The sequence below is a fragment of the Musa acuminata genome, chromosome BXJ1-4 (assembly GCF_036884655.1).
Source record: "Musa acuminata AAA Group cultivar baxijiao chromosome BXJ1-4, Cavendish_Baxijiao_AAA, whole genome shotgun sequence".
Lineage (NCBI taxonomy): Eukaryota > Viridiplantae > Streptophyta > Magnoliopsida > Zingiberales > Musaceae > Musa > Musa acuminata.
In genome coordinates this window covers 3,649,299-3,673,215 of record NC_088330.1, presented here as the reverse complement: position 1 = coordinate 3,673,215, position 23,917 = coordinate 3,649,299, and the positions used below count along the sequence as shown (strand labels likewise).

The following is a 23,917-nucleotide window of genomic DNA, read 5'->3' as shown; positions in this document are numbered from 1 at the left end:
TCATCGTATCACAATCTTTCATACTCATCGAGATACACTTTATAAACCTCTCGATCATTCGACGTATTTCTTTTTTTAAATGGTAAATAGTAAGGATGAAATTTCGTCGATCAATAATCTTATACATTGAGATACACTTCATAATACTCTAAATCATTTGTCGTATTTCTTTCCTTTTAAATGATAAATAGTAAGTAAGGATAAAATTTCATTGATCAATAATCTTACACCATGAGATACACTTCATAATACTCCAAATCATTTCACGTATTTCTTTCTTTTTAAATGGTAAATAGTAAAGACATGATTTATTAGTGTCAATATTCGTGAAATGTAATCCATAGCTACAGTGGGAGTCGAATGGAAAAGATGAGAGCAAATCTATGGACGTCACGGATTACAAGAATGTGGTTCTTGTGCTCGTCTCAATCCTAATCGGTAGATTCTTGTCTCGTATTTTTAAGTAAGGGCCCCACCAAGTACAGATTCTTTGAATCCATCATGTTAGATTTTCTCTGATTTTTATTTTTATTTATGGTACGTAATTGCTCCATAAGATATGCTTTCGTCATGGTCTATGAATTTTACGTAGCATCGTGATTGAGATCGAAATCAATCAAATGGAGTCACATTGCTTTTGATTTCATGAATATGAATCTTTAAACTACTATTAATGGGCTGTTTCTTGTCCACCATACGAAAGCTCGTTCGTCGATCCGAATTGTGTCTCATGATCTATTGGCATACATGATGGACAAGAAGAGATATCGAGAAATCTTCAATTGTTTGTTTTCTCAATGATTTAGTTAGTAATATTTTCTTTTAAGATTACTATCTAAAAACAAATAGAAAAGAGATTAAAAATAAAATGAGTTATTGTAGGATTTTGTTTATAACTATGTTAAATATCGTTGGATGAATTCCCGAAAAAGTACTTCTAATTTTAAAAAAATTTTACACGACATCTCAATTTTTAAAATTTTTAATAATATATAAAAAGATTATCTTATCCAAGTTTTCGTTCGATCCATCGTCTTACCTCCCTCTTTATCAAGGATTACGATGGGTGAAGGGTTACGAGTAGACGTGAACCCTTAGTTGCCTACGCCTTCACATCCAAGTTGGCTTATACGTTTGGTCACACCTTCGACTCATCGACCATCCCTCTTATACCCAAAATAATCATCCGTTTACTCATCCTCCTCTATCGCTCATGATCTCATCATTCTTTGTAAGTATAGTCGAGCTAACTTAGACAACACGCAAAGTCAGCTAGTGATAGAGACGACGGTAATCATCGATAGGATAAAATTATTATTTATGAAAAATTCTTTCAAAATTTAAATTTCTATGGTAGAATTTTGCAAAATTATAATTTTTTTTCTGAAAATTCCTCCTTGCATTCACACGTGTGGGTTGCTAGTGGCACGTCGAAGCCACGCCGTCGGGACCTTATCAGAAAGGCAAAAAGATGGGCCCACGAGATACGGACGAGTGGGTCCCGCGTCCCGACCACGACCGAAACCACGAAGCGGGAAGGAACGAGAAGCGAAGCGCACGCGGCGAAGCGAACGGTGGCGGCTGTCGACCACCGCTCGTAACGTGGACCCGATACGAAACGAGACGACCCGCAATCACCGCCACAACCCCGCATCGCAATTATAATAGCAGCAACAACGGTGGCAGCGGTAGCGGTGGAAAGCAGGCATCCCATCGGCCTCGACCTAAGCCGATCTCTCCTCGTTCCTCCTCTCCCTCTCCTCCTCCCATTCGGGTTTGGTCTCGGTTTGTTCCCGGTGGTGGTGATTTGGGAGGTCAAGTTGATTCGGATGAACTGAATCTTGGTGATTGGACAGGATTGACGGGGTTTAAGGAAAATATTTATTCGGATTTGTCAATTTTAATGCATTAATAGATAATCGAAACCGGAAGGCTGCCTCTTTCCTTCTTTAGCGTCTGGAGAGTGGGAGATAAGGAGATCATAAATATTTATAGAGTGGGAAATCTCCTTTCTTCTTCTTGTGCCGCAATTGCTGTTCTTGTTTGGTCTCTAGTCGTGCTTCTTCTTATTTGTGTCGTGTTTATGGTGTTTATTTGTGGAACACAAGATGGAGAAGAGGAGTAGAGAGGTAAGAAAGGGAGGCCTGTTAGAATAGTGAGGCATAGGGAAAGGAAACGATGGAGATTACTGCGCGAAAGCACTCATCGAATCTGCAGTCTTTCCTCGCTCATACCACGCCTTCAGTGCCTGTTTATTCTCTCTCAAAGGTGCCTCTTTTTTTTTTCGATTTTCGGTTATGTAAAGATCTCCTGTTGTCATTTCAGCAAAGTCACGAGGTTCCTTTTCTCTTTTGCTGTTCTTTGGCGACTACCATATTTACTTGTATTGATCTGGCAAGTTTTCTTTGAAAAATCTATGCTTCAATATAATCTTCTTGCCTTCAGATCAAACTATGTCGTTTCATCTCAATGGACCTTTCTATGCATAAAATTTAAATGGATATGAAAAGATTGTATGGTGGATGGATCGATATTTGGGCGTTTGATTCTTGTCTTTGCTTGCGTTTCTATTGAATAAATTAGGCTATTTCATAGTTTTGATTCTCTGATTTATAATGAAGCCAACATTTTCATAGGTCTCTGTAGTCTTAAAGAAGAGATTGGCAGACATGAACAGTGTTAATATCAAAAGATGACAATTCTAGTTTTTTTTATTGTTATGGGACCGATGTTGGAATTGTATTTTCTTCTCTTGTTGCAGATCAATTAGCAAATTCGGATGCCTTTATCTGACTTCCATTCCTGAAACAGCTTCTTTGTATTTCTTGTGATTGTTTGGTTAATTAATGGCTATTACTTTTATCACTTCTGAAAAGTTCTGGTATAACAACGCAGCCGAATACACGAGACAATAACGTTTGGCAACCAACTGGCAAGGACAGGTCGGAGTATTTCACCCTTGGAGACCTCTGGGACCAGTATAGTGAGTGGAGCGCCTACGGTGCTGGTGTTCCAATCGTCCCTGACAACTATGAGAATGTAGTCCAATACTACGTTCCATACCTATCTGCTATCCAAATATACACTAACAAGTCTCTTCCTTGTTCAAGGTCAGTGATTAAACCACTGTTATGGAACAGTGATGCTGCATATGATTCCAATCCTAGGAAATCTAATATACGCTGCATTTTAATTTTCTTTTGCAGGATTTCGCTGGAAGAAAGCGAGAGTGAATCGTTTAGTGATGACAGTGAGAGTGAAAAGATGTCCAAGTCATCATCAGATGCTTTGTCAGAAGATTCTGATGTTAGCCAGGAGAGTTCATTGCATTCAAAAGAAACCCTGGGGCAGCTTTACCTTCACTATATAGAATATGGTTCTCCTTATAGAAGGATACCCCTCGTGGACAAGGTATAGATTTTTGTGCCAATGATTCTTGTACGCTCATTGCTTTATTATGGTTCATTCTATTTTGATGAGTTGAAACTAAATTATTTTTAAACCTGCATGTCTATTTGTTATCTTCATTCATTTTCCCTTAATTGCTGCTATATAGGTAAATGAATTGGCAGAACATTTTCCTGGTTTGATGTCATTCAAGAGTGTGGAAATGTCACCAGCTAGCTGGATGTCTGTTGCCTGGTATGTCCATTTCTTTCCTTTGATATTTGGAAACATTGGGAAGGTCTTTAAAAATCCTGGGTTATTGGGTTCACTTTGGATCCCATGGCTGAGTTAGCAGTGGTATAGACTTCTTTAGTCCATAGGATGATGATTGCATAGCACATGAGTCTTTCATTTTAGTCAATTATGTATTTACTAGGAATTTACTGACATCTGGAGGTTTCTGATTGAGTTGCAATTTACTGACATCTCTTTCACCACAAAGAGATGGCCATTTCTATTTCTAATTCCTACTATATACTTTGCATAATCAGGTATCCAATTTATCATATTCCGATATGTAGAAATGCTAAGGATTTATCGGCATGTTTCCTGACTTACCATACTATATCTGCATCATTCCAAGGTATGCATTTTTTTCTTATGAAGCCATTAGATGATCAAAGCACTTCATCCCTTTGTTCTGTAAATATGTTATTTTATAATAGTTGTTTAGAAGTCGTTTGGAACGTGCCTTGCAAATATATTACTTCTCTTCTAAAATTATTTGCTAGGAAATGGTTGTGTATCAGTATCTTGATATGCTAGCATAAGTTCTCCAAACATGTCATGGTGAAGTTAACACCCGATAAGAAAACATGACACAAATAGGAAGAAAAAGCTTCATCTATTGCTTTGTACAGTTATTAGGGTTAGGAAGCTTTTTCCTGAATACTAGTTGAAATTGACACAGATACCACATAAATTACAATGAAAGAAGGTGTTATATTGAGTTAAAACTTGTTCAAGACTTTCTCACTTGATAAACAATTAAGAGGATCAAGTAAGTACTGTCTATCCATAAGTTCATCCAGAAGATTAGGGCTATTCAGACAGAAAACAATCTCTTGCCCCTGCACAAATTTGATTTGGATGCACCAGCATGAATACTACTATACGCACCCATCCCACGTATTGCTACAGGTCGGTACTGATTATTGTGTGCTGGACCAGGCACTACCAGTTCAAGTAATTACGACTCTATTGATTTTAATTTAAAATATTTTTTTAGAAAAATTCTTAGAAATGAATCATATATGCTTTTGAGCCCTATGATAAGTCATATCAAGAAAATGTGTGCAAAAATCTTGTAAGGATGCTGGAGTGAGGAAGTCGATTTTGAGTAAAAAATCAAAACCATAAATGTCCAGTGAATAGTAGTACCAAAAATCTAACTGTACTAAGCATGTTGAAGGTCATGATCCCTAATATAAGACAGGTGTAGATTGAAATTAGTCTATACAACTCGTTGATGATGTTCTCATGGCCATTTGAAACAGGTCGTACTTGAAGTGAATTAGAAAGAGTCGCAGACTTTTGGAGCAGTATTGACCCCTTTTCCATGAAAACTTTGGTTGTTGTGGTAGTATCATTCATGGGATCTAAAAAATTATAAACTTGATCACCAGCTACATATACCTCCCGTGGCACCATGATATTCATTTTGGTACTAGTATAGGAAGACATTACATAATGACATGTTATTGAACATATTTTTAATGCTCGTATGTTGTTAATTAATTGTTTTATTTTGCATTTTGGACATTTTACTTATGTTTTTATTGTTTAAAATGTAAGAGGCACATAATTAAGTCAACATAATAAAAATTTTATGGTGATCGGCTGGTATTAATGCTTGACCGTACTGACCTGGTCAAGCACTGGTGCCAACACTAATGCTTGTATTTCAATTTTAAGCCATGCTTGCCAGTGGCATTGACATGCAACAGGTTATTTTTAACCAATGGCACTTAAATGCTTGGCATGTTTTGTCCATTATTTACATAGAAGAACAAATAGTAAGTTATGTGTCATTGTTAGCCATTAAAGTGGTGCTGTTGGCACTTAAATCCTTGCTATACATTTGGTCCATGTTTTCTTAGATAGAAATCAAGAAAGAGATAGATGGTATGGATACCTTTTCCAAGCAATATGTATTTAGTAAATAAATTACTGAATTGGCTCATATAGAAAATCAATATGAATGTTGCAAAACATTTGCTGTTGGTGAGAACATGACTCCATTGCTTTATCAAGAACTGCAGATGATTGAATACTCTGTCCTATTAACTAAGGTGCATTTCCTCAGAGGTACCAGATATACCTTTATGGTTATTTATATCATGTCAGTAGCAAAACCTGAAATGAGTAGCTATAACTTGTATTAGAAAATTATGTGATATCTGCCTGTTACAGCAGTTAAAACATTACTGGAAAATTTTCAGATGCATTTTCAAAATTGGATGTTCCATTGTGTTGATGTTAGTACATTTTCGTTCTTTTTTATTCTTATGTTCTACAATTCATCTCATGTTTTTTAAGAATGTTTTCCAAGAATTCCTAGTCTCTATTGTTCATTTGCATTCATTTCACATTTTTAAGCATGGGTTCCTAGAATTGATAATATAACTCGTGTAATATTTTTCTTATGTTACATATATATTTGATCATGTTTGACATGTATGCAGTAGAGTAGTGGCAAGGTACCTGTTATTATGCCATCTCTTAAAATATATGGATTTAGACTTCAAAGATGGATTAAGGTACCAAGCATGCTTGATGTCCTTATATTTGGAAGACTACCTCTTAAAAGTGCCAACAATTTTGTTCCAACAGTTCTTTGTAGCTGTTATGCTGCTGTGACAGTTTTACTAATATCATCTAGTCTCACTATATTCTTGTAATGTGACACCCTTGCAGATAATGTTGGACATGTGGAAAGTGCAAAGGACTTCTGTTCTACAATATCGAGAACAAACCGAAGGGAGCAAAAGATAGGGAACAACTCAATTACTCTGTCGCCATTTGGTCTCTCCACTTACAGAATGCAGGGGAGCCTATGGAGAAACTCAGGAACTTCAGACAACGAAATGATAGGCACCCTCTACAATGCTGCACAATCCTGGTTAAACCAGCTTAGAGTTAAACATCATGACTTTGACTTCTTCACCACTCACTCAATGTAAATAGTTCCCCCTTGTAAGTTTTTGGATGTCACCATAGCATCACTGGGCTGAAAAGACTGTATTACTGAAAATTCTGTCTTCAAATAACGTTGACAGGTTATGGTGGAATCATCGGTTCTTTTTCGCTAAGGAGCCGATGGTACACTGAAAACTCTGGTTAAAGAAGGTTGTGGAATCATCGGTTCTTTTTTGTTAAGGAGCTGATGACACACCAAACTTGATTGTAGGATTTGGTTGTAAAAGTAGACCATTTCGGATTTGGACATTTTGGTTTACACTACTATAGAGTTTCTACCTGAGCCCAGAACAGAAAAAGTACATTTCAGCTACATTTGGTCTCTATATTTGCTCTTCATAATCACATTTGTGCTTTCATTGTCTCTTGATGATCATCTTTGGCATGTTGGTTAATCCATCAAAGGTGGCATTAGATACACCACTAGAATGCTCTTTCTATTTCTTTCTCTGTCAAATGGTCTTGAAGCAGCTGCCACAATTGTTTAGTGGGGTGAATTTAAAGTTCTGCTCAATGGTGAGCTTCAATTTTAGGCAGATTCTACTTTATATTTCTTGCAGCTTATTCAGCAACAGATGTCAAGCTACATCATAGCAAATATTTGTGTTGTGGTTAGGAAGCTTTCCACAGAGTATCAGGATATATGGTGATTATAGATAAGATTATTATTACAAGAATTTGACTAGGACTATAATGTCCTACTAAAATTGGTATGTGCATGGGATATACATGGCTTATGGTTTGTAAATTTATTGAGATGCAGCTGGTGAATAAAAGATTTAATTTGGAACTCCTATTATTGTCTCTCTATTTTCTCCCTTTGCTATGAATATTCAAGTTTCATACCTTTCAAACTATTTCCCAATATGGTTTTATGACAAGATAAATGATAATCTTTTGTCATGAAAATGATGCGTTTTATTTTGTACATCGGGATGATGAGATAGACCGTATGAGAATAATATAAAATGTCAAAGCTTGCAAGGATCATTATGCATGGAAATAATATAAAAGGAGATCACATGAATTATTTAAGATTTTTATTTTTTTTAAAAAAAATTAATTTAGGAGAGGATCTTGGAACATAAATATACTTTTGAGCTATAATAATATCTAAAATTTGAGAGTTGAGTCGAGATAAGATTATCTTTAGAGAAATTTGGTTAGGACTAGAAGTCTTGATAAAATATGTAGCTTGGACTTTGTGAAGGTGATTGTTGAATAAAAATCTTAAATTAAAAAAATATTATTTGGGGTACCCTATCGATCCTTAGTTGATACATATCGGTCGGTACTGGTGACTCAAGTTGATATTAGCGACTCCAAGAGAAAGAAAAAGGAGAAGAGGAAGGGGTCGTGGAGGAAGAGCAAGAGGAAGAATACTGAAGAAAGAAAGATAAAGTATAAGGAAGAGAAAAAGGAAAGGAAGAGGAGACGCAAGAGAAAGAAGAATGACACGCAACAATTGATGAGTGAGAACAAAAGATGAAATGCACAAGGAGGGCTCACATTCGAGCAAAGAGAATGAAGCATATCCATCGACAACACATGATGGATGGTAGGCCACAACAGGAGACAAACATGTAAGGAAAGCTCATATATAAGTTCACAAACAGCTACTTCACATAAGTTCACAAACAGCTACTTCACATAAGTTCACAAACAGCTACTTCACAAAAGTCATGTCATGTAGATATCTCCACAGCAGCAATTTGTGGCAATCCTGTTTTCTATGATTATAGTGTATTTTTTATATGATCTATAAAGTTTTGGGATGGAGTTTTTGAACCACAGCAGAGTGGTAGAAAAGACTTCTTCCAAGAGCATCAAACATACACAACAGCAATGATTTGTTATAATAAGATCTAACAGACCAAAATATTTCAAACATCTTGACCATCTGACCAACTCCTGTTATATGAATCAGGGGAGCAAAATCAGCAAAAAAGGCCAGGAACAATTCCTTTGTTCAAATCACTCTGAATACGAGTATCGAAGACTATGCTGTTTCTGATTACATAAAACAATAAAGCCAATAAGCAGCTCCTATTAACTCGTACAACATTATAATTGATTTTGTAACATAAGCATAAAACCGTTTGAAGTTTCAGGATCATGATGATTTAGTCCCGGCCAAGTCCTCCAACGTTAGGTTCAGAGTGTCAACTGAACCTTTCTTCACCTCCTCTCCTTGTGCCGCCAAAAAATCCTCGACACTACCCGGTTCGCCAAACCAACCGAGTCGATCTGCAATTAGGTGAAGATTATTGCATCCACCACAGCGAGCCACCACCACTCCCTTTTCATATGATTCACGGCAGACTGTCTTCACTGATCTAGTCTCACAGACCTTGCATGTAAAGATCATGGCAAGATCATGTCTCGTGGATGCTTTTAGGCTAGAGAAAGCTCTATACTTAATGTTGTTCTCCTCATCAATTGCACTAACTGTTTTGATTGAGTTGGAAACTGGTTTTGAATCATCCTGACAAGATTTAGAATTCTTGTCATCTTTATTGACTATATTAGGTGTTTCTGTCTTTGTTTGGACACCTCTTATGCCCTTAGCTAAACAGGAACAACATGCATATCCTGCATCAACAAATAATTTTTATGTTTAGTACTATGAATAATCAACTTCATCGCAGAATGTAAAATTTCTGACATTTAACAGGAAACACCAGGAAACATGATAAAAGTTGACGAACTAGAAAGGTTGTAGAATTATCTAGGCCGTCCCAAGGGATGGCTTATTAGTAGCCAATGCAGAAAATATACATGCACAATTAGTCTTTCACAAGAAAGTACAATATTTTATCTAAATTCATATATCAAAAAATATTATGATGTAAAACCTTAAAAAGAAGCCTATGTGAAGGAACACTGACATAGTAATATGTCAAAGTATCATATAGAATATCTATAATTTTGCAATAACATCTTTTAGTGTTCCTTTGAAGATAATCACAGTACTACGAAAATAACAACAAACCATAATGTCCCAACTCTTTGAGATTGGCTAAATGAATCCTTTGTGCCCATTGAGCTCTGTACCGTAATGTCCCTAATAAGCAGATACTATTTTAGGAACAACGGAAAAAAATAAAAACATCTCTTTGCAGCAATAGCTTTGTGGCCTCCTCATCCACTGAATATGGATTACCACATCAAACATAAACTTAAATTTGATGTTTCTTTATTTTGCAACTCATGAGAAACTCGTGCAAGAACATCATACTCATCGAACAACTTCAGTGATGTATGTTCTCTTTCTTTCACTGCTATTTCTCAAGTTTTTATTTTCTTTGATGTTGACACTTTGTGATGAACAACATTAGGCCTTCAAAGCTGCATTTGTTGCCAATAGGTTGAACCCTCCTTATGCTTTATTCACAAATGGCCAACTTTGTATTCTACCCCCGACAGAAATATCAGATCAACCAACCATCACCTGGAACCTGGAAAAAGAAACTAATCCTACCAAATAAACCCATCATATTTCACACTTCAGGATGGGGGCAAACTAATGCTTTGTTCCTGGGGTAATCCAATTCAAATGTTCATGACAACCTAAATTGATAAGGATTTTGATTATGTTACCACTAACCCGACAGAAGCTGTTTCTAACACTCATAAACTAAGCAACCCCATGAAAACTTAATTCCACACTTCAATTCATTCTTATCTGTCTTAAACGAGCTTTAGCTCCAACAAAGGAAGCATCATCAAATTTCTTGAAGAGATGCTAGAATAAACCAAGAGGCGAGCATTCACGATACAGAAAAAGATAGAATAAATAGTCAATATTCCCGTCTAATCGTCATTCTCAAGCACCAAAATCTCTCGACAGAGTCTACATACTACTATCTCCTACAATTACTTAAGAAGTTGAACAAGGAAAACGACGACCCATAGAGCGCCTTCATGTACTTCCAAATTGATCTACAAAACATTAAAGATCTTTGGCTGAAAATAATTACAAGAGGGCCGAAAGAATTGCGACAAAAGTTCGAAAAAACATTTGATGCAAATCTGGAAGAGAGATTCTTGGATTAAAAGAGGTACCTTGGGGAAGAAGGTTTTGGGATCGAAGACTTCGATCCAATAGAGAGGTGAGCCGCCTCTCAACCAACCGAGCAGTCGAAGCCGCCATGGGCAAAGGCAGAGGGAGGGAGAGAGCAAAGATCGATTCTTTCGGTCCTCGCCAGATCTAATAGACCGCCATGGATTAAACCAAGCCGACACCGGTCCGACTCCCAATTTTAAGCCGACAACGGCCCGACCCGGCTCAACTATTTAAATGCTTCTGGAGGTGTCCTTTTCGTCTCCTCCCAAATCCGAGCGAACACCAAAACCCCAGAGATCCTGCGGCAACCAAGGAAGAGCAAAGCCAGCAGCGAGACGCTGAGGGCTCTTGGGGCGGCCATGCGCCACAGCATGGCGGGGCAGCAGTCGATGGATTGTATGATTTCTCGTATTCTATAAATCTCTTTCCAAGTAGGACATCATCGTGTGGTCATATACATCGTTCTTTTAGGCTGTTTCCTGAGGTAAATTGTATGTTTAATTTAGCTAGATAATTAGTTAGCATCCTGTTAGTATAATATTCACAGGATGTGGCTTATTAATTCAACTTGATAGCATATATGAATTAATATTTGATTTTTTAATGGTATAAGATTTGAATGACAAACATGTAAAAACCCTAAATTGAGATATTTTATACTGCAAAAAAAAAGTAGTGACTTGGGGGTTTGCGTATAATCGCATAAGATATTTGAATGACATAAGATTTTTTTGAATATTTTTTGTTTATGAGGTGATGATTGAAGATGGAGTTTTAAAAGTTATTTTAATGGTTCATCATCCTGATAAAAGAATGATTGCATCGAAAGTTGAAATTAGGTTACAGATGTAGGGAGATATAGTTATCTACAAGCCTACAACAGGAAGTTTTGTTCTGAAAAGGGAAAAAGTGAGGTGAATGATTTTGAGATATAGACAATTGTAAAGAAAAAGAGTTCTTTTTTGATAGAAAGACAAAGAAATGAATGCTTCTCTCCAAAATTAAATATCATCATTGGTTCACTTCCCGCCATTCATGATGTATTGGTTATTTATTTGTATAAGTGTTGAACCAAGAGTTTTTCTCTTTTTTTTTTCTCAAGACAAGCTAAGGTTGAGAAGAGGCTATCCTTGTCTTGCCCATCTAAAAGGACCCGACAAAACTCAAGGTTAATGGAAGTGTAAAATGATGGTGAACCATGAACTAATTCATGTGTGTAATTATGATATAACCCCACAAAACATGAGGTTAACAGAAGAGAAAAATGACGGTGAACCATGAATTAATTTATGTGTGTAATTATGATGTATTTTTCAAGTCGATCAATTTTTCATGTTTTGCTACAAGAGACACAAAGTTGATAAAATATTATCACCAAGATAATGACTATTATGTTAAATGGATTCCTTACTGGAAAATATGTTTCTTTTAATATAAGTTATATGATAATGAATTCAAGTTTGAAAAGGTTTTTTACTTAAAAAAAATCCTTTCGTGGTCAGGGACTTGTTGCCCTATAAATACCTTATGAATCTCAAGGATTTTATCAGGTATAATCTTGGAACTTTCTCTAGTTGATCCAGAAAAGTTATGATAAAAATTTGTCTTCAAGGTTTATGTATTCATACAAAAAGTTGAGTATGAGTTAAGTCAAGATAGAGTGTTTTTCTTCCAATATTTTATTATTCTCATATGAAATAATCAAATTTTATTCTCCATGGATGTAAGTAAAGGTGATGAACCATACAAATCTTTTTTGTGCTATTTCTATATTTGTATTATATTTTGTTGATTCTCTTTCTTGTTCTTTTGGTACCAGAATATTCTTTTTCTACGCTGGGATCACTATTTCCTGCTAGGATCAACTCTATGGTGTAGTCTGGTTGTATTAACTTTTCAAACTAACACATCAAATAGATATCTAGAAATTTGGTATGTTCTCCTTCTAATTATATTTTTTACTTTCAATCTTTTTGGACAGGTTAGGTGACATTGCTGAGCATCTACTAAGTTCCTCCATCCCTTAAACCAAACTCTCACCAATATGAAACAAAAACCTGGAATTGCTGGTGACTGGCATGAACCCGTGATGCTTCTCGCTAAAATTCCAAGCCAGGAAGGCTTCAAGAATGGGCAAAAGGACGGCTGGCTTGATTGCTGGTGGGGGTCAAGATAAGTGGAGGTAAAAACAGGTGGTTTTCAAGCAGGGGAGGAGCTTGGCTTCTCTCATGGCTTTGTTGATGTTTGGAATTCAGTGATCTAATTTAACCCAGTGGCACTCTCTCATCCGGGCTTCAGAAAAAGCATCCAACAGAAATTGCTCAGAAGATGATGGATCCAATCAGACCAGTATCTTTAGGCATTATGGATTACATATGCAACATCACACTACACGTCATTCTCATGGAACTATTGCCTAAGCTAAATGAAGAAAAAAACTTCAAAGAACATCTGTTCTCAGACAAAGGTGAGCTAAATCCAGTGAAGACAAATAGCCTTCCACTCAAAACTTGGAGCTGCATCAGCATATTCCCATGGTACACATCTTCTTCTCTTCTAGTTCTGTAGCCATTTGTTTGGACTGCTTTCCCGTGGCACTGCGAGTGTTTCCTGTGAATCCAGCTCCTCTTCCTCCTCCTCAATGGTGTCCAACATCTGCGGAGTCTTGTGCTTGACAACTGCGATCAGCTTCGGTGGCGCAACCTCTGTGACGAAGTGGAAGCCACAGCCTCTCACCATCTCTGAAGCAAGGATCGAACGCCGCAAGATCAAAAGCTGAACAGAGAGGATTTCAAGGAAGGAAGAACACCGAAGTCTTGATATCCTAGTGGTGCTCTCCAATTACCCACCTGCAATGTATTTAAATCAGCAGCAGGAAGAGATCCGAGCGCTTATACTAATTTATGCCCACATGATTTGTATGTGCAATTTACAGCCACATGATTCTGAATCGTTTGCTTGGCAACCACGTCTGTGCAATGTATTTAAATCAGCGGCAGGAAGAGATCCGAGCGCTTATACTAATTTATGCCCACAAGATTTGTATGTGCAATTTACAGCCACATGGTTCTGAATCGGTTGCTTGGAAACCACGTCTGTGGTTGTCATTGGGACACGTGTGTCTTGTGCGATATAAAACTGAAGTCACGTGTGTATCAAGTATTAATCAAAGAGCCTGCACGATTGTCACGTGTCGATCAGCATTTCACCAAATGTGACAATGATGGATATTTTGAGGTAATTATTGGTGCACTCTTTCTTCTTACACAGTGCTGGATAGGAATTTAAATAAGATTACTATTTATATATTTATATGTTTATATTTATATTTATATTTGTGTACGTCTTCCTCACTTATCTTAGTGAAAATTCATCATTTATCTTTTGTGTGTGTTAGTATATATATATGTTTCTTTTATGTTATCCACAAAGACTTTGCGGCCCTAAAAAATGGTGAACTAAGTTTTAGTTTTCCTTTTACCGCCACCGAGAGGGGAAGGAAGTGGGTGCGAGTGTAATTCTGGAAATGGCTCTTCGAGGTGGCTTCCTGTGCCCTACATATCGGTTCCCAAATCCATTCTCTTTCACCAGCAGGAGCCGAGATGCCGGCCGACGCTTTGCCGAGAGCGCCACGGCCGCCGTCGCCGGTCGTCGGAAGCGGCCACAGAACGTGGAGGGGGAATTCTTTGTAGGTAAGTTGGAATTTGAACGTGGAGGGGTAATTTGGGACTCATGACTTGTTTTTTAATCTTTGTTTGTTCGTCCGTAGATCACCTGTGCATCGATTGCGATACCTGCCGTTGGATGGCTCCGGTGAGTGATCGAGTTGATGACAAATTGCTGAACCTGTAGTATTTGATAGTTTTGGTGTTTATGTGGGGTTATTTGTATGCAGGAGGTTTTTACGCGGGTAGATGACTTGTCTGCCGTGACCAGACAGCCGAGCTGCGAGGAAGAAAGGATTAAAGCCCTCCAGGTAAGTAATTGTTAACTCCCTGCTGCAAATAAATAAAGTTTCTTGTGATCCTGGTAATTAATCAGGTAGATTTTAGGCAACTAATTAGTAAACTTCTTTTCTGAGGGAAAATCAAAGGACTGGATAATTAAGGCATCCTTTCTTTTCACCTTTTATATCTGTTCCTCAGAATTGTCTTGAAGGTAAAATTTGTTGAGGACCTACATTAGAGAGTTGTGAGATTTTGACAATAATGAACTTGAGTACTGGATATAATTGATCATCTAATTCGTTGTGATAAGTGAACTGTACTGATATTCTTGAGTTCATTTAACATAAAATAGAGTCTCTTAACTCGCTAGGGCTGGTCCTCAACAATTTTGGTGTTGTGTGATAAAATCTTGCTACAATTTGTGGACCAACACGAAAGAGTTATGATATTTTGATGATAAATGAACTCAACTATTTCAGATAGTTGTGTCAGTTTGGATTTCACTAATGCACACTAAAAGAAGTAGTTAAATAGTTAAACTTATTTTCTGGTAAAGTAATAAAGGCACTTCCACTACTTATAGACTTGCTTTTCGGAAGTCAGAGAAAAACAGATCTTTGCTCTTTGGTGGTGATGTGCAATCTTAAATGCCTTTATCTATCAAAGGAGGAAGAAATAAAAAAATTATACAAATTTTGGTTAACATTTTATGGTTTGCAAATTTTCTTTTTTCTTTGCTAAAGCCAGGCATTATAACCCCGAAATAGTTTCACATAGATGGGCATGAACTAATGATCTTAGATATAATTTAAGTTGTGCCACAAAATCTTCCCCAGTCAATTTATGTGCCTTTTGGGAACATTTCTTGGTCATTGACCTAAGAATATGGCAAAGAATATTCTACTCTGCTACATAAGATTCTGGAAGCTTAAGACCATTCAAGTAGCAGACTTTCGGAAAAAGTAGCACCGAAGAGTTTTATGCATGGAGGCATGCTCCTCTAACTTTAATCATTATATTCAATTGCAGGCATTGCTTTCTTGTCCAACCAGCTCAATACACACTGAGAGGCCCACAAACAAGATTCTCGAAGTTCAGAAGATGTTTCCTCTTCCGATAGATGAGCAGAACATCCCTGTATGTTGCTGCTTTGATTTTCTTGTTATCTGCTAAATTAATGCATTGATCTTATGCTGTAATGTAATATGAATTTCTGGTGCAAAGTTCAAATGTGAAACTTTTGTTGTTATTTTCCTCTATAAATCCTCTCTCCAACCAACCAAGTCAGCAAAGATGGGAGCTACTTTATACTTGGCTTGATATTGTCAAAAACTTGCTCAATACCTTTTACCATTCAACAACTCAAAGTCTAGATTGAAGCCTCGAACCTTTGTCTGCATTTTTTATTCAGTTATGAAATAGCAAATGATTTTAGAGGAGGGAAGGAAATTATATAATACACAAAATACATGGTTAATCTTGTAATCCTAGATACCACACTCAAATTACAAACCACTATATATATATATATATATATGTATATATATATATATATATATGTATATATATATATATATATATGTATATATATATATATATATGTATATATATATATATATATGTATATATATATATATATATGTATATATATATATATATATATATATATATATATATATATATATATAATGTGATTTGATTTCTTGAGTAAAAAGTTGCCTTTGAAAATTCTGTTTCCACGATCATTGGAAAATTCAATTTTTAACCGTCTGCTTCTATCAACTTTCTACTTGATTCAATATCTGATGAGTTGAGATACTTTTTCTAGAAATTAGAATGACCAATAGGAGAGAAAGTTAAGATAACTGCACCTCTTTTCAACATTTATTATTGCATTTTGTATAATTACTCACTAATGTGCAGGGTGTCTATCATTGTGGTTATCACTCTGAGAGATCTTATGGTGCAACTTCCTACTTTGTCACTCACCCTGAAGGGAACATACTTGTTGATAGGTAATTAATCTCATTGCAGAACCAAATAAAATGTTACTGGATGATAGTAACTAATGCTAATGCAACCACTTCCTTAATACATAGATCATGCTTCCCACCTTCCCAACCTGTCCAACAGAAAAAAGAAAATAAGAAAGAATGCAACAAACAAAATAAACCTAATATAAAGAAAAAAACAACACCCTTTATCTAGTGCCTGTCTCATAAAATGTGGAATCACATGTGTGTTAACCACAGTTCTTCTGATGAATAGAGGCATTATAATAGTTTTTCTATGTTTTTGACCAATCTTATATTTTATGTGACCTTTTAACTGGATGTATATTACAATATTAAAGTTTGCAATGTCGCAATGCTAAGTTAATTCTTAATTACTTGCCAAAATAAAAAAGTTAATTCTCTAATTTTCATTTGGGTCATGGACCATCCACTCAAATTTACAATATCTGATTTTGAATTTCTCAAGGTCCTTCTGGACAATATACCTGACCAAAAAGATTTTGTCACTTCCTATCTCACAATAATTAAGATCTTGAGGTATCAGGAAATAGATAAGGATTCTTTTATTATTTTAATTGCTATTTTTTTATGAAGTTATGAGTCACTTTGAATAATATCATAGATACATAATCAAAGGAAGCTGTTTCTTTCTGGCCCTCATTCCTTCATTTTATGTGCCAATCCAGGCTCTGTACATGGGAGAGGATTTTTTTCTATTTTTATTGCAGCATATAAATAGAAACATCAACATAGAATATTTAACCACAGAAAGGAAATCAAGTGTTAAGAAGGTTACTCAGACGTCTAATAATGATAAAATTCACTAATATTTACTACCAACTCACAGCAGATACTGCAGAATAACAATATAAGAGATCAGAAATTGAACAAGCTTGAGGAATAAAATGATTTTTTTCTAATGCAGGCTTTTTCATTATCTGCCATTTTAAGACCCACAAACTGAGATGCAGTTTCTTTCTCACTTAATTTTAATTGATACCCCAAGGTCTTAATCCAAGTTAGCCTTGGATTTAATTTTATTGTGCAGAAATTTTGTTGATGGTGAGCAAATATCCTTTCCAATACCAAACAATTTCCACTTCACCTAGAGTGTCTTGTTACAAGCTGCTGTGGTGTAAATTGAGGAAAATTTGATGAAATTTTATAATTTATAGATTTTTATAGTTGCATTTAGCTTGTAGCATTCTAATTTGTCACTCATTCATATTTTTCATTTTTGACTTTTGATGCAATTTGCAGAGCTAATTAATCTATTGACAAATCTTGCTACTTGTATAGAAAGTAAGCTAATCAGAAGACATGGTTATTCTGCAGCCCAAGATTCACAGAGAGATTAGCCTGCAACATAGAGATGCTTGGAGGAGTTCGCTACATGTTTTTGACTCACAAGTATGTTATTGGAAATCTTCAAGTACAGAGCATTATTGAGGTTTGACAAATGTCAATCAGTGCCCAATATATAGTACGGCTGCATTTGGGTGAGCTGTATTCCTCCTGCCTGTTGGGCACTGGCATTGTCATTTCTGCCTCGGTTATATTATTCCTAAATTTTTGTTCAGAATAATTAGCATTGAAGAGCAGGGACTGTTACCAATTTATAATAACAGGGATGACGTAGGAGATCATGAGAAGTGGAGCAAGAGGATGCGATGTGAAAGAATTCTCCATTCAGGCGATGTAAGAAGTTACACCTACACAGTTCTTTCATTGTAGTTGATATTGTAAATTCCATTAGTATCAGTTGACTACACTTGTAATCTCATTATCAACTATGCATAAGCAACGTTTTCTGGATGTGTCTATGATGATGAGGTATAGAGGATGATATTAATAGCTCTTCAGAAAGTTTAAATGAAAGAAACAAAAGATATAAAATTAAAAACTGGAACTGAAGGCTTTCACTGCTAAGGTTGTAGATAAGATAATTAAAAAGCAGCTACAGTGTCTACTAGGGACAGTTTTGTTTGTCATTTGCTTTCTTATTTTGTGCATTTGGCTGGCCGAAGAAAATAATGCTTATCCGGTCTAGTTCGATAAATATTAATAGCACAAGATCCAGGAGTCAGAGTGTTGGTGTCCATGAATTGAGGTAAAATAGGTGTGTGGATTTGGAGGAGGCTCAGCCTTAGCTCTGTGATAGAGATCTTATATTTGTCTCAAACCTGGTCACTGAGGATGTGTCTACAAGGTGAATCTCCTCACTATTATAGCCTTATTTAAAAACTTGGTCATTAAAGCTCCTGATGCTTTGGACATTCCAAATTTACAACTGTCCATGTGTATGTGCTATATGTTTATAGTAGACTGATGAAAATGAAGTGATTGTAAACAAATTAGTGTTACTATGCACATCCAAGATAGTGGCACGAGGGAGTAAACTGTTTTTTTCAGAATAAAACAGTTTCCTATCTATGGTCCTTGATGTTGCAGCAGCTACTTCTATTGGCTTACAGTTTGTCATGAGACAATGGAACGTCAATGCGCTGCACCTATGTGTGAATGTTCTTATATCACTACATGGTTACACAGAATGAAAAAAAAGGTTCTGTAATCTTTAAGTGCACAATTCATTGCTAACAATTTTGAAGTGTGGATACATCATGCATGTACTGTTTCCTTTTCAGTCAAATACATTTTTTAGTTTGTGCGATTGGTCAGATACTTCTGAACACATTACTACATTAGGACATGAGTCGTCTTGACATGTTTGATTTAGATGCCATGTTTATACTTGTTATGAATGAGATTATCTCCTTAATGTTATGAATTTGAAGTATTTTTGTGAATGATTGTTCTGATTATATAATGAATAAATTGTCTGAACTGCACTTTACATATAATATGTGAAATAATTATCAAAGTATAAGAGGCATAGGCCTCTTAACTGTTGCGTCTATTTTGCTCCTCGAAGATTAGCTGTGTCAGCATGTTTGTATGTGATTTGCATCATAGCTGGTGATACAGCTATTCATTTTATTTTTGCACTATTAGGATTTTGATGTTCAGCTTCTTGTAGTATCAGAATTTTTGATGTACAAACTATCTCTATTTTGTAATTGCATCAGGTTGAGATTTCTACTGCTGATGTAGAAAATAAACTTTGTGGGGATGGCCCCTGGGATATTGCAACTGATCTTAAGCTCATTTACACTCCAGGCCATACTGAAGTAAGACCCTGAAACGTAATATGTAGAATCTATATTTACACTTACTGTACTTTCAGAATGTTTAAGTGCCATGCAGTGAACCTGTATGGTTCACTGCATAAAAATGATCCCTTGTCTTCACAGATATTGCATACTCAGGATATGGTACTCCTGCTTCTGATGTGGTTTGTTCTGTTCATTTATGTAATGAATTCTTACATTTTCAAGTAATCTACGAAGTGACATGATATTTGGCCTTTTCATTTCTATGTTTTTTAGTAGCTAAGGTAGAGTTAGAAAGATAAAATAATCATAAGAATATTTGAACCAAGCTAGAAACACAAGTCTGTAAGTAATTGTTTTATACTTCGAACTTTGAAGCTCTCCCATTTTCATAGGTTTTCACGGTAGGTCGTCACTGCAATTATTGTAAATTGATATAGTCTTGGCTTACTTGCACGGAGTATATCTAGTTATTTTATCAGAAATTACTGGTTGATTTTCAAGATTAGCAGTATCCAGGTAGAACTTGGTTTTAGGCTTGTCTGACAATCGACTTGGTGCTTGATTATGCCATTCATACAGAAATGACCTAACTAGACCTAAGTAGTGCATGTTTTATTGATTTCTCATGCCTTTTATACCACACAGGGTTCTGTTTGTTTGTACTACAAGCCACTGAAGGTGTTGTTCACCGGGGACCATCTCTATGGATCAGAAGAATCAGATCTAGCATTTTCTGTAATATACAACCAGCAATCAGGTACAAAATCAGCAAAGAAATGATTACTAGTATGTTGACGTACAGATAAATGCTTTCTCTTCATTTTTTTAATCTAAATGAAATTATGCCGTGGCAGTGAGCTTGCAACTGAAGAGTATCAGGAAACTGTTGGACTTTGACTTCGAGTGGATCTTACCAGGTAGATGTTCTGTTGACTAACTAAATCAACTGACTTGCACTTGATTATTCTTCTAGTCACTGTGAAATTTGGGGACGAGCTAGGAAACCTGTTACTCATATCTAATATCATACTAAAATGACCATCATATGACTGTTCTAGAACAGTTCTATAAATATGAAATGATGGAAGGAGTATAAGCCCCCAACAGCATCTGTGATGGAGCCTCACTGCAACATCCTTGGAACTATCATGTTCTTTCTTCATGCATTTTCCAATAATCTTTCATCGTTTGTTGACCAAGTAGCTACTATCAATTTCAGGTCATGGCCGGAGGGTGACATTTAGAGACAATCAAGAGAAAAATTCAGCTTTAGAAGCTTTCCTGGCCAGGCAAGAGCCATTGTATGCATAACATTAGATGTTTTTGTATATATAATGTATTATATATTCAGCATAATTTTCTTCAGATGTTTGAGTCTGCATGTTTAGTACATTAACATAAGTTCCACTAAATGGCAGTACATGCTATGAACATTTGAAAATGAGATAAAGCATTTGACATGCTGATTATTTGTATGACATATCTTTGTGAATGATGATTTAGCGAGGATCTAGAAATATTTTCTGGTACATAGTGATTTTTATTAAATTTATTCAATTATTACACAGTATGTGTTGTTGTCTCGTGAGCACCGCATCTTATTAACTAGAATATATATATATATATATATATATATATATATATATATATATATATATATAAACTTAAAGAACTTACATGAACGTCATTATAATTATGCTTCATCAAACTTTTAAGTATATTTATTATAATAATTATTGATGATAATATAAATGAAAAATACCTTTTGAACCAATTATAATGCTGAAAACTCTAATTATGTTTTAAAGGTGGAGGCAGTGCAGGGTAGAGGTGGAAATTATCATTTATGGAAAAAAGAGTATTTTGTTAAATTTTTTTAAAGTTGAGATATTCTATGAGAATTTATCAAAGATAAGAGTTTTCTCTAAGAATTCATCTTTTTTATTTTACTTAAATATAAATAATCATATATGCTCTATTAAGATTCTCTATGAGCAAATATCTCACCGTTTGAAAAAATATATAAAAAATACTAAAATAAAATTATCATAAGCTTTTCTAAATTGCATGAACTTACAGACTATAGGTGAGAAAGTTAATTTGTAGAAAAAACGCATTAACGCCTTCAACACATACTATTTCTTAATCATTAGAATGTCTCCTTAGATAAGGTTTATTATTATTTTCTCTAAAGCGGGAGAGTAAGTTTGAAGTGGCAAGGCACACTAAAAGCTAATAAACATGGACAACATCATGGCACTCAGAAGCTTAGGAGGGACCCATTGGGTAGGTTTGAAGTATGCCAGATGCAGGAAGTCTATAGAAGTCATCACAAATGCACCAAACCTGCCCACTGAACCCCTAACTAGCTTTTCCAATGTCTGGAATGTTCTTCTATGTTGGTCTGTGAACTGTTTGACCATACTTGACTGGCTTTTCCAATGTCTGCTTAAAGTACAATTCTGTGATTCTTGTTTATTGATGACATTGTCCATGCGAGAGAGAGAGGCCATGGATCCAATATTGAAGCAACTAATCTCTATTATTGCCTACAATATGTTCCAGTTGAATGAAGCATGCAGCTCTGCCCCATCTGCCAACAAGTTTCATCTACTTGAGTTGTTTTGATGCATGACTTTAACTACAAGCTTCAGCTTTGTAGCTTCCAATCCTTCTTCAATTTACTTAAAACTAAAAGTTAATATGTGGAAATTAAAATGTTTTTTATTGTAGAATATTACAGTGCTTCAATAACTTTGGTCAACATTTGTTCCCAATATTTATTCGTAAAATTTACATTGATTGTTTAATTACTTCTTCTTGCAAGTAAAATGTAAAATACACACCTTATTAGAAAACAGGAACCGTATGTGTACCTTTTCTTCCATAAAAATTGGATTTTTAGGGCTGCGGATTACTTGGTTCCGCATCCTGTGCCGTCTTCGGCCCGCGCCCCGCCGACGCTGACCTCGATGGGGAGGTGGCGAGGGCGGCGGCGGGGACCACCAGGATCCGACGGCAGGAGGGGCAGGATGAGTGGGACCCAAGCCAGGTGTCAACGCAGACGACGTGGAAGCCGTGGCCGCACTGCGGCAGGACCCGGACCTGGTCCCCGTCAGCGAACTCGGCGAGGCAGATGGGGCAATCGGAGAGCTTCCCGCTGCCACCCGGAGCGGAGGAGGAGTCGAAGGAGAGCGTCGGGAGGGAGCGGAGGGCCTTCTTCTTGAGACCCTTACCGGTCGGTCGAAAGACGGAGGAGGAGGCGGCGGCGGCGGGAGAGGGGCGGAGCCAGGCGCAGCGAGCGACGAGGGCGAGGCCGAGGACGCAGATGAGGGCGCAGAGGAGCGCCGCGAGGATGACGATGAGGTCGGAGTCGACAGGGAGGGGGTCGGGCTGCCCCGCGGCGTGGAGGTTGTCGGAGGACTGTAGAAACCTCGACAGAGAAGGCAACATCATACCGGAGTGAGTCGCGAGCGAAAGAGCGGGGAGCTTCGAGGAAGGTGTAGAGCGGGCACTCGTTTATATATACTGAAGAAGGGCGATTTGTCTGAAAAGCCCCCAAGATTTGGACTTTTCCGAAATTACATCCCTAAGAATATTTCAACTTCAATTTCTTAAAATAATATAATTATCCTCAGAGACAGGTTGCAGTCTAAAATCTATTATTATTTAATAATAATAATAATAATAATAATAATAATAATAATAATAATATTATTATTATTATTATTATTATTATTATTTAAGTTAGACCGAACAAAATAGTATTAAGCCGAAATAATTAAAAATATTATAATTGTTGTAGGTTAAAATGTCACCAATTTTAGTTATCAATCTTATTGTATATTTTCATATTTCATAAAATAATCCATTTGAGAGTTTGGATAAAGATAGGGAGTATTTTGATATACTTTAAATAATTTAAAAATAAACACTTAAATTTGATTTAGGTCCATATATTTCAATATAAAAGATAACGAATTTATAAAGGTTTTAACATATTTCATAGTAAAAGATGATATTTCATAACATATTTTCCTCATAGTCCTAAATTTTAGTCATCATAATAAA

The 23,917-nt window shown here is 36.1% G+C and overlaps 4 protein-coding genes across 4 annotated transcripts; 2 read left to right on the top strand and 2 right to left on the bottom strand.

Annotated features, from left to right (window-relative positions):
- Positions 1-1,664: 1,664 nt before the first annotated feature.
- Positions 1,665-7,009, top strand: LOC135581843 (uncharacterized). Its single transcript, XM_065157979.1, has 6 exons — positions 1,665-2,268; positions 2,896-3,110; positions 3,207-3,411; positions 3,557-3,642; positions 3,939-4,030; positions 6,364-7,009. Exons 1-6 carry the CDS (start codon positions 2,179-2,181, stop codon positions 6,627-6,629), a joined length of 954 nt encoding a protein of 317 aa, XP_065014051.1. The 5' UTR covers positions 1,665-2,178; the 3' UTR covers positions 6,630-7,009.
- A 1,573-nt stretch (positions 7,010-8,582) lies between these two features.
- On the bottom strand, positions 8,583-10,938 carry LOC135642107 (uncharacterized protein C24H6.02c-like). Its single transcript, XM_065157971.1, has 2 exons — positions 10,711-10,938; positions 8,583-9,237 (listed from the first exon to the last, which is right to left on the bottom strand). The coding sequence occupies exons 1-2, from the start codon at positions 10,796-10,798 to the stop codon at positions 8,759-8,761; spliced, it is 567 nt and encodes a 188-aa protein (XP_065014043.1). The 5' UTR covers positions 10,799-10,938; the 3' UTR covers positions 8,583-8,758.
- Positions 10,939-14,144: 3,206 nt separating this feature from the next.
- On the top strand, positions 14,145-21,321 carry LOC103980583 (uncharacterized). Its single transcript, XM_009397022.3, has 11 exons — positions 14,145-14,403; positions 14,481-14,524; positions 14,607-14,687; positions 15,688-15,795; positions 16,582-16,673; positions 18,009-18,083; positions 18,302-18,371; positions 19,760-19,861; positions 20,492-20,603; positions 20,701-20,763; positions 21,066-21,321. The coding sequence occupies exons 1-11, from the start codon at positions 14,238-14,240 to the stop codon at positions 21,155-21,157; spliced, it is 1,005 nt and encodes a 334-aa protein (XP_009395297.2). The 5' UTR covers positions 14,145-14,237; the 3' UTR covers positions 21,158-21,321.
- Positions 21,322-22,621: 1,300 nt separating this feature from the next.
- LOC135672318 (RING-H2 finger protein ATL8-like) lies at positions 22,622-23,301 on the bottom strand. The gene has a single exon (XM_065180776.1). It carries the CDS (start codon positions 23,297-23,299, stop codon positions 22,748-22,750), a length of 552 nt encoding a protein of 183 aa, XP_065036848.1. The 5' UTR covers positions 23,300-23,301; the 3' UTR covers positions 22,622-22,747.
- Positions 23,302-23,917: the final 616 nt, after the last annotated feature.